This window comes from Thalia democratica, chromosome 1 (assembly GCF_965202585.1).
Source record: "Thalia democratica chromosome 1, ktThaDemo2.hap1.1, whole genome shotgun sequence".
NCBI classification, from domain to species: Eukaryota; Metazoa; Chordata; class Thaliacea; order Salpida; family Salpidae; genus Thalia; species Thalia democratica.
In genome coordinates, this window is record NC_139165.1 from 37,872,433 (window position 1) to 37,883,774 (window position 11,342).

An 11,342-nucleotide genomic window follows, 5' to 3' on the forward strand; every position below is an offset into this window, starting at 1 on the left:
ACAGTAAACAAATTACATGCCAAAAAAATATATTCAGCTGGAATGGACAATTAATTTTCTTAAACATTTTTAGCAAAAGTATAAGACTTAATTGAGTCATTAGCGAAGAGAAAAACCTCTTTTTTATGAAGCATTACAACAATTCTTTATCTGCAATAAGAATTTAAAAATATTATTTGTAAAATAAAAGACGAGCAACAAAAAAAAAAACGTTAGTTAGGAGTTATTGCGAAAAACGATAAAAAAAATGACCAAAGTCAGTTCCAACAAAGCACATGATTATCTTCATGACTACAGAGTTATCAGAAAAAAGTTGTTAAGGCAAGTTATAAAGAAGCAAAATTTATTATTAATAATGAGATACCGTTTATAATTGAAAACTTTTTTAAAGAATTTTTGTTGGCAGTAATGAAAAACTTTTGTTTATTTCTTCAATGACAACAAAAAGTCCTATTTAGGAAATGCATTAAGGTTATAAAGTCGCATAAATCAAATTAGGAATTAAATCAATATGTTAAGATGAGAGCACTGATAGAAAAACTATTGCTCATCTGAGAATTTTTATTAGAGATGTTTTTTTTAACTTTGACACTTTAGTATAATTTCTTGGTTTAGTTCAAACACGAAGCACAACAATCGGTGAAATTTTACAAGTAAAGGTGCAATGCACCAAAAGTTTTTAGAAGTACAATTCCTTCTTTTATTTTTAGTATAAAGTGTAATTAAAGTTTAAAAAGTGTCTTATAAAGTATATCAATTTTAAAAAACACTGTTAAGCTACTTTAGTATATTTTTTAATAAAGAAATGTTTATTTGCTAAATTTTTTGTGTCAATTTAAAATTTCACTAATTTACATGTAAAAATTTTTTTAAACTCCAGGCTTTTTCAGAAATTCTCAAATTCAAGTTTTTTTCCAAAATTTCTAAGCATAAATTTTCAAGTTAAAAGCTTGAACTTGATATATTATAACATAAATTATAACTGAAACTAACACTTTGGGTTGAGCAAAACTTACATCATAAGTTTAATTTTCCACTCTTTTAAGCAAATAAGCCAGCCTGAATTAACAAAAACATTCCTGATATTTTTGTATACAAAAAACAATTCTAGCCAAAAACTTATAAAATGACTTAGTTGGCCTGAGATTTGAAGTCTTCAAAAAGTGATAGTCTGAGTCTGTGTCAATGTTTGTAAACTATCCCTAAGTCTAGTTTATATTAAATAGTCAGCTCCAAAAAACAGCAAATGTGTGAATTGATATGCAAAGCATAAAAGTTAATTTAGTTTGACAAAATCAATGTTTGAAAAATGAAAATGTATATCTAACAAAAAATATATTAGTTTATGTCATATATATTTTTTTAATTGTGTCTGTACAAATTTAGATACTACATGTAGAAAAAACAAACTTAGAAAATTATGCATAAACTAAACTCAAACTAACTAAAGTATTTTATAAAAAGTGGTTTAAAATATGAGCATTTTTTTAAGTTGGTGTGCATATAAATTAGTTCAAGTGCAAAGAAAACTTCTAAAAAATTAAAATGTGTCAAAACAAAACTTAAATAAACCTTTTTTTCTTATTACTATGTTATTTTAAATGTTTTTACACTAAAACATAACATTTACAAATAAAAAATATATATAAGAAACTTAGGTATAAAAAATATTGGAAAGAATATCTAAGCTATAAAGAAATGACACTTTAGTTAAATACTGTGCATTACTTTTGTACAAAACCGAAAACCTTTGCATTTAGTTTATTTGATAAATAGGTATAATATAACTACTTATTAAATTCAAGCACTCTTTTTTTTTTAGATAATTACTTGCTGCTGTAAAATAGAAGTTATTATGAAACTCAGAAAACTATCCTGTTAGAATGCTAATCTGTCTTTTTCACATTTTTAAATTAAAGTAGTAACTTCTTCTAATTATTTTAGAATGTTATACAGAGACTTAAAACTAAACTAAGAAAATTAAACCGAATTTACGAAAACAATTTTACTTGAAATATATTTTTGCTCAGCGGGCCACTTTTACATGCTCGCGGGCCACAAAATTTTCTTTCGCGGGCCGCATTCCATTCAAAAAAATAACGTGCTCGCGGGCCGCAGATTTACCCTTCGCGGGCCACAATTGGCCCGCGGGCCGCAGTTTGCCGACCCCTGGTCTAAACCATATGTTAAACTAGTTAAAAATTTTAAAACAACTAATTATTAACTGTTTATTTTTATTATTTTGAGCTAAATTAGGTGAAAATAATATTTGTAGGACTGTTTCTTCCATATTCTTATATCTTCTTAGTCTTATGAGTAGTTTAAAAATTTAAAATAATTATAATGTCAAGAACTTAAAGATTCACGATAGGTGCATGGTTTTCAACAACTAATTAATACGAATAAAAAACTTGGTTATATTTATAAGATACAGTTTATAAAGTTGAAATACAAAAGAAAACTGATTAAGAAACGCTCTTGAAGCTTAAGTTGATATACATATATATGGGGAACGGGTCAAAATTGCACGACGGGATAAAATTGTACAAATATAAATACTGCACGGAAGGTTAAGTTTGCACGAACGACAGTTTTGCACGAAGGGTCATTTCTTAACAACAGTAAAAAAGGACAGAAATAAAAAGTTATAATAAAAATACATACAAAAAGTCCAGAACATAAAATAAAAATAAAGAAAAAAAATAAACCGACCGAGGGTAAGGGTTAGGGGCAGAGATGTTAAATCGCAGAGCACAAAATCCCCGCAGTAGAATAAAAAATAAAAAGCATGGCAATAGAATTAAAATTTCTTATGAAAGCAAAAGCTGTATTTTACAAGTTGAGAACATAAAAGTTTCATATATTCAATTACACCAACATATTTAAAAGCATATTGTTTTTATAAGTATGAATGCCTTAAATGTAAGTTTATGTTTTTTATTTTCATAAGGTTAATTTTATTCACTTTATTGTTAATTTAATCATAACTACCTTTTAACCTTGTAGTAGTAGGTAATGTTTGGTTAGAAAAATTAAAGAAAAGTATCTTCCACTTATTTAAATGGTTAATAAACTAAAAACATTGTAGCTTTGGAACTAATTGATGTTAAGTTAATTTATTATTTGATTTTTTTTTCCAAAAATTAGATGCAATAGACTAATTATTTTTTCTTATATCCTACTTTTATCAAATTATTTGAATTTTTAAACTTAAAAATAAAGTTTGATTATTATAATTTTTTAAGATTCATTATAAATTATTTTATTAAGACATAGATTTCACTTAAAAGTAATTTGAATATAATTTATTATTTTTGTTTACAAACTTGAAACTACTATTTGCTTAGATTAAATCTATTTAAAATTTTTAATGTGACAAATTTATTGAGTCTTTTTTTATTATAATTAGGTAGTTTATCTAAAAAAAATATTATACTTGAAAGTTTTAGTGTACAACTCAAGGTTTTTAAAACTAGTTTTGTAAATTAAGCAGAGTTGAAACAAGGTCAGGAAAAGTCAAAAAACTCAGGAAAAGCAGAAAAAAAAGATAAATAACAAGAATAGTAGGGTTTTTTTTTATTACAGTCAGGAAGTTTGACTAAATATTAAAAAATACCAGATTTTGTCAGTTTAAATTCACTGAATTCATTATATTCAAAAACAAATCTTTGAATGGTAAAAATTAATTTAAATTCTTCAAAGTGTGATTAAAATTGAAAAAATTTCCGAGAATTTTACAAAATTACTTAATGCCTTCATCTGGTAAAATTAAATGAATATCCTTTATAAAACTGCAAAATGTTTCTATTAAAATTTTTTTAAACTATCCTACTAGAACAAACAGTTTTTGTAAGCAGTTTGATAATCTGTTGCATTTTTTAGTAAAACAATGATAATACACATAAGTTTGTTTATCTAGCATATGTTAGAATTGAATTGTTTTTTGTTTAAGTAAATAAATAATTTCATTCTAATTAAACACTAGGTTTAGTGTTTTGGGTAATAAGTTTATGTTTATAATTTACCTCATTATAATTTTTTCAAAATTGTTTAAATTTTTAAAATAAATTATAAAAGAGGTGAACTTCATGGTTAAGTTTAATTATTTATAGTTTATTGTAGAATAGTTGTTTTTTAATATTTTTTACATAAATAAGGGTAAAATATTTACTACTAATTTTATAAATATTGATAAACTGAAATATAAAATTGAAGGCTTTATTAATTCCAAGTGTTTGAATATGTATTATATTATTTGTTTAAATTGATAATTTGATTTAGAAAAGTCAGGAAAATTGTAATAAAAAGTCAGGAAATTGTTTAAAGAGTGGATAATAACTATAGGGTTGCTATTTTACCTAGAAATTAAAAATTCTGTACTTTGACAATTAAGGCAATTAAAACCTTAGCAAAGCTGAAACTAGATATAATTTAAAAAAAACCTACATTTTTTAACAATAAACCTAAAAAACCTGAAATTCTTAACAAGTTTACATAGTTCGGTAATAAAATTTAACTTGATTCAAAAATCTATCATATAAATAAGTTTTTTTTTATCAGCAAAAAAAACTTTTTTTCATAAAACGCATTTCAATAAACTTAAGTATTTTTCAATGGCTTATGCTATCAGGGTTGCCACTTTACCTGGAAATCTGTTTTTACCTGGAAACCTGATACTTAACAACTAAGGCAAAAAAAAACCTGGAATTTGAGAAATTTTTAACCAAAGACTTAGAAAAACATTCAGTTTTTAACAATTTCAGCATGTTAAGTAGTACAATTTTAACTTGACACAAAAAAACTATCATATAAATAAGATTTCAATTAAAATTTTTTAGTTATAATACACATTTTAATTAACTTTATAGTACATATACAATGTTTTTTTATTATTTAACACAGTTTTTTATATTAGACATAACTTTAAACTGAAAATAAACCAAAATACATGTAATTTTAAAAGCCTTGTAGAGATTTGAAAAACCAGGAAAAATTTATAAACATGAGTGGCAACCTTGTACTATTCCAAACAGTTTATTACAATAAATTTAACTTTAAACTAAAGCTAGACTCTAAAATGTGTATTTTTGAAGATTTTTTGAAATCATGTAAAAAATTTAAATAAAAATCAGGTGGCTATTCTCAGGGTTGCCACATAGTCAGGAAAATTCAGGAAATCAGGAAAAACTAAGAAAAATGACAAAAGTCAGGAAAATTCAGGTCAAAATGGGGGGTTTTTGAAAAAATTCAGGAAAAAGTCAGGAAAAAAATTTATAAAAACCTCAGATATTGTCAGTTCAAATTTATTTATTTCCTTTTATTTCAAAGCCTTCGATTAGTGAAAAATTAATTAAAAATTCTTTAAAGTCAGACTAAAATTGCAAAATTTTCCTTAAATTTTACAAAATTACTTAATTTTCAATGCCTTTTTTTGTAAAATTATAGTAAAAAGTCAGAAAAATCTTGAAAAAAGTCAGGAAAACTTTAGTAAAATGTCAGGAAAAAGTCAGGAAAAGTCAGGAAAAATTTCTCAGCTTGACTTGTGGCAACCATGCTATTCTGTAGTAGTTAAGGTAAGTCTCTAATGGTTTTTTTTTTCTTGGATTTACAAATAGTTATTAAGTTACACACTAAACACATTACTTTAGCAGTTACATTTTCGTAGGTAACAACCGTTGAAATTATTTTAGATGAAATTCCAGACCAAGAAGATTTACCAACTTTAGATTTTCCACCACCTAAAAAGATGAGGTACCAGAAATCTTGGGAATCTGTTTATGAGTTAAAAGGTTTTTTTATCTCTAACAATTTGTAGTATTTAAGAATACACATTTGAGTATTTCAATTTTGAATTCAACAACAATTTTTTTTTAATACTGAGCTTTTTTATTAAATATTATAAAGGAAAGTTCTCATGTTTTTATAGAATTAAATTAATTTTTCCATTGTAATTTTTGAAAAAAAAATAATTTTTAAATAGTTTTTAAAGTATTTTTTGTAATTTTATTTCAATAATGCACAAAAAATTTTATCATCTAAAGTCAAAAATTCCAATTCACTTTTTACCTAAAAATTAACATTTTGTTTTAATAATTTAATAATTAACAATACTTTAGCATGACATTTTTTTTACTTTAGTACTAACCTTTGACTACTTTATTTAAATAAATATACTTAAAATACATTTTATAATAACAACACACAAATTAAACTGTTAATTTTATTATAAAATTAAAACCAAAATTTGTTAGTATAAAACAAAGTTCGCTTCATAGACAAAAATTGAATTTCTAATTTTATTATTTAAGTAAAATGGTTCATAGAGGCCATAAGGCGGTGAGATGGGCAAATTATTTATTTACAACAATTTTTTGGTTTTACACCTTACAAATTATCATGATTTTTGTTTGTTAAACAAAAAAAAAATTTTTAATTTTTGTCATAAAATACATTTATTTGAATATTAAAAACATTTTTCTGACAAATGGTTTGTGGTAATATCAAGAATTCTTTATAAAATTTTTTAGTATATTGCTTTCAAATACAAAAAGAAAATTTTTATTTACTATTTTATAAATGCTAAGAAGATTAGCTTTGACTGATTTAATTACTAGACAGATCTACTTAGTTTATTTATTTCAAAAAAGAATTATTTCACTGCATTGATTAAATTTATATATAAACTTTTGATAAAAGTTGTGATATAAATAACAATTTTATTATAAGCAAATTTATTATCCCATTTGTAAGCTTAGATTTATAAGATAGATTTAACTAAAGCTTTTATTAATTGAGAATAAATAAATTAAAAAAAATTGTTATTTATTGATCTTGTAGTGAAACAAAACTTTAAAAAGCACGTTTTAAAAGTAAATACATACTTAATTAGCTCAAGTTGAACTGTGATGCTTACATCAGGCTAGCCACTTTACCTGGAAGCCTATAATTTGTCAAATTAACCCAAAAAAAAACCAGGAATGTTTGTATTTTTGAAAAAAAATCGGAAAAACTTCAAATTAAAAAAAAAACCTGGAAATTTTAACATTTTAAGCATTGTCAGTAGTTAAATTTTCGATTTGACACAAAAATTTATAATATAAATAATATTTTTTTTCTTCATCTAAAAATTTTTTATCTACCAACACATTTATTGTAAGTTTAAAGTATCTTTTTAATGTTGTCATACTATTTAACACAGTATCTTACTTTGAACCTAATTTTCGACCAAATAAAGATTAAAATTGTGAACTTTTAAAATTCTGTAAGAATTTTGGAATACTTTGAAAAAAATTTGAAAATACAAGGCAACACTATTACATCTATTAAACTGTTTAGTTTATTGTGAAACGTTTTTGTTAAATCATTGAAATCTCAATTGTTCACTTATTAATAAAATAAATATTAGATACACAACTTATTTATAAACAAATATAAATAGTGTTTAATGTTTTATTAGTTATATCTGTTATGTCAACTATGTGTAATGCTGTTTTACTTATTAGATTGGATTGCTCCAACAAATTGTGAAACTAAAGCTTATTGCAAGTGGTGCAATGTAGAACTACAAGCAAAAAAGAGCAACTTAAAAGTTCATTCTTATTCTGACCGACATAAACGCGCATCTCCAGTCACAAATAACCACAACTCAATAAATCAGTTTAGGATGGAAAAATCTTTTAAACAGCAATTCAACAATTTCCTTAAAGAAAACGTACGCCAGACAGAAGTCCGGTTAGCATTGCAACAAGCTCTTCACGGGAACTTGCTAGCAGGCGAACACCAGATAGATGTCATGAAGACACTTGGGACAGCTCACGAATCAGCAACGCTTAAAAGGAGGAAAGCAAAAATGATTCTGTGCAATACTCTCGCACCAATTTGCAGAAGACTAATCATAACTGATTTTATGGTGAAGCATTGTTCTTTCTATCTGGATGAGAGTACAGATACTGCTGGACAAAGTTTTCTAGGTAAGAAAATTACTTTTAAGCTTTGTTAATTTAATTAAGTTTAAATTTGTTATTTATTTACATACATTCTGTTGAATATAAAAATATTTTAATACAAAAAGCTTATTAAATTTAAATTTCAAACATGAAATAATCTTTAAACACATTGTTCTTTGTTTTATTTTTTTAATATAGATTAATTCTTGTAACACGTTAGCTGTAAAAGAAAATATTTTGTTATGCAATGAGTTGGACATTGTTAGATTACTCAGATGTAAGTAGGTTTAATGACAGTTAAAGGAAAAAGTTTTTATTTTACAGAATTTAATAGGTTAATAAATTAAAATTTACATAAAATTAAAGTTAGAATTACTATGATTTTTTTTAATAATTATACAGTAAACTCGTTCTAGTAAACTAAGTCAGTTTCATTTCTAACATATATTTGATTTTTGTGTTGACTTTTATTTAATAGTTTAAGAAATATGTCAAAATATTGTTGATTTTATTTTTCTAATAAGGAGAATGATTTAATTATTATAATATTTATTAAACAGCAAAAATTTTAATTAATAAAGAAAATAATGAATAAATTAGCAATTTGTTGCTTTAACGAGCAGGGTTGCCACTTCACCTATAAACCAGGAAAAACATGGAGTTAAAATTTTAGGCATAAAAATACCTGGAATTTTGTACATAAATCTTTAAAAGACGTTGAAAAACCTGATATTTTCAATAATTTTTACTTGTATAGTAATAAAATTTGGATTTGAATAGAAAATTATACCCTATTTTTCAAAGTTTTTTGTCATCATCAATTTTTTTTTATTAATGAACCATTTATTAAGCAGCTTTAGTGTACCTTTTCCATGTTTTTATACTCTTTAATACAGTTTTAACATTAAACCTAACTATTAACTTTAAACAGACCTTAATATGTGTAATTTTAAAAACGTGGAAGAAATTTAGAAAACCTGGAAAAAATTTTAAAAATACCGAGTGGTTAACCGGAAGCAGTTTATGTTCAAATGATTATAACAGTTTTCCTTTTATATACAGCGGTTGTAATTACAATTAAAGCTATACTTTCTTAAACTTTTGTTCTACTACCTTCAGTTGTTTAACTAGAACAAAGTGGTAGTCCTTTAATTTCACAGATTTTATGTACTTAAAAGTTCGACTATATTTGGTATTTTTTAACTTTCTTAGATATCTATTTAAAAAAGCATGAGTAGTAGTTACCAACAGATAATTTTAAAACATTTATATTTTTTTTTATTCCAAAGTATACAGATTATAAGTTCTTTTCATTCAAAATTTTACAGTTATTAAACTTATAACAAAAAAAATTAGAAAGCTTTATGTTTGAATCACAGGTGTTAGTATTTGTTATCTAAGCAAAATAAAGAAAACTTCAGTATCTACATTTTTACACCTCGAAGACCTTGGAAGAGACAAATCAGCGTTATCTATTGCTAACGCATTCAAAAGAGTCTTAAAGATGTATAATGTTCAGTTAAAAAATGTAGTTTCAATATGTAAGTATATATGAACTGTTACTGTTTTTTTCATTTTTGTATTCTAGTTATGTATTTATTAAATATGTACTACTAACGTGTTTTTAATTTTAAATTTAGATATTAATAGTAAGTTAATTTTTGTTTATTTCAGCTATTCTCTGTGTATTCTTGCTAACTTTAATAAACTAGTTTTAATATCTTACAATGATCTATCTTTATTAATAGACTTAATTTGATTTTATTCAATTGTTTAAGAAAAGTATAAATTTAAGCACAAACTGGTCTTATAATTTAAGAAAAATATTTTTTTTTTTTAAGTTAGTAAATATATTTTTAGGTACAGACGGAGCTGCTTCCATGACAGGAGTTAAGAATGGAGTAGGACAAATTCTGAAAAAAGATAATCCCAGGCTTATAACAATATCCTGTACAAATCATGCTTTGCAAAATGCATGTTTAAATGCAACCAAAGCTACAATACCTAATGACTTTTCCTTGATGAATATCTCGAAAAACAATAGACAATCTAATATGGGCCATATTTTGTTAAACTCCTTAATGATTATTAGGTAAGTAAAAATTTAATGTATTTGGATTTATGTCTTTTTATTTTAAACTATTTATTTCATAGAAATGAAATTTTAATGTGTAATTTAAACTGTAAAGTTTTTAATCATTGTTTAGATTATTTAATTTTAGTTAAAGTTGGGTATGCAACTCGATGACCGAGAGGTCTTTTTGTGAACCCGGATCCTTGAAACAAGAAATTTTTGAATTTTGTTTTGTTATTATTCAACAAACCTTATCATTTTGATTTTTACTTTTAAAAAACATATTTTATTATAGGAGACATAAAGGCCCTATTAATAACTTGTTTTTTTAATGTAATCCAATTAAATTAATATTTTGTATTACAACGATTTGTTTTATATAATTTTTTTTCTTTTATTTTAAATATAAGGGAAGAATAAATGCATAATAAGAATTGAAACATTTTTTTGCTAAATTTATCGGTATATTATCAGTAAAATTCAATAATATATATCACTAGTAAAAGTTACTAGAACTTTTTTAACAAATTTTAGTTTAGGTAGTTTTTTAAATTTTTTATTCTAATTAAAACTATTTGTACAAGGTTAAAAAGCTTGGCGTTTGCTTATTATTTAAATATTATATAGGTTGTTGTCTTTTTAGATAAAGTAAAGTATAGTGTTAATCTGTTTGTTGAATATTTTTATCATAAATATAGTATTGGTAAAGTACAAAATTATAACTCAATGTATGGTTTATAAATTACTCTTTTTCATTCAAAGGTTCAATTCAAACATTAGTAATAAAAAATTCCTACAATTACTTTTTACATTCTTAAGCCAATTATTACCCAAAATTATAATAAATTCTATTTTTCTCAGATCAACCTGCAAAAGAATGGAGTTATGCTGTGACAAATTTCCACTTTCAGATACATTGATAGAAGAAGTTGGTAAGTCTAGTTTGTACAAACCAAGAAGCCAAGATGTCAATGAAATCTTGACAAACGAAGAGTACAGCAAATTTAAACCTTCAAATTTGACAATGTTTGCAGCAAACAATGTAATATAAAATTTCAACAAAATTTTTGCGTGTTAAAAAGCAGTTAATTTTTTTCAAAAAAAAAATGCTTTTCATTTAAAGTCAATTCACTATTTTAAAAACACTTTTACTTGAGTGACTGTTAAAGCATTCTACTGTTTAAATTTGTTGTGACTGTATTTTATTCAAAAATTTCAAATTTGTTTATTTACAAAGTTTTGTACATTAATTGCTAAAATTTCTTAGACTATTTGTACTTTTTTACATTTTTTGTAGTAACAATAATAAGTTCAATAATAAT

The 11,342-nt window shown here is 24.2% G+C and overlaps 1 protein-coding gene across 1 annotated transcript; it reads left to right on the forward strand.

Annotated features, from left to right (window-relative positions):
* The first annotated feature begins 4,677 nt into the window (after positions 1-4,677).
* LOC145835759 (uncharacterized) lies at positions 4,678-11,071 on the forward strand. Its single transcript, XM_082943475.1, has 5 exons — positions 4,678-5,573; positions 5,666-5,789; positions 7,503-7,970; positions 9,807-10,038; positions 10,882-11,071. Exons 1-5 carry the CDS (start codon positions 5,493-5,495, stop codon positions 11,069-11,071), a joined length of 1,095 nt encoding a protein of 364 aa, XP_082799601.1. The 5' UTR covers positions 4,678-5,492.
* Positions 11,072-11,342: the final 271 nt, after the last annotated feature.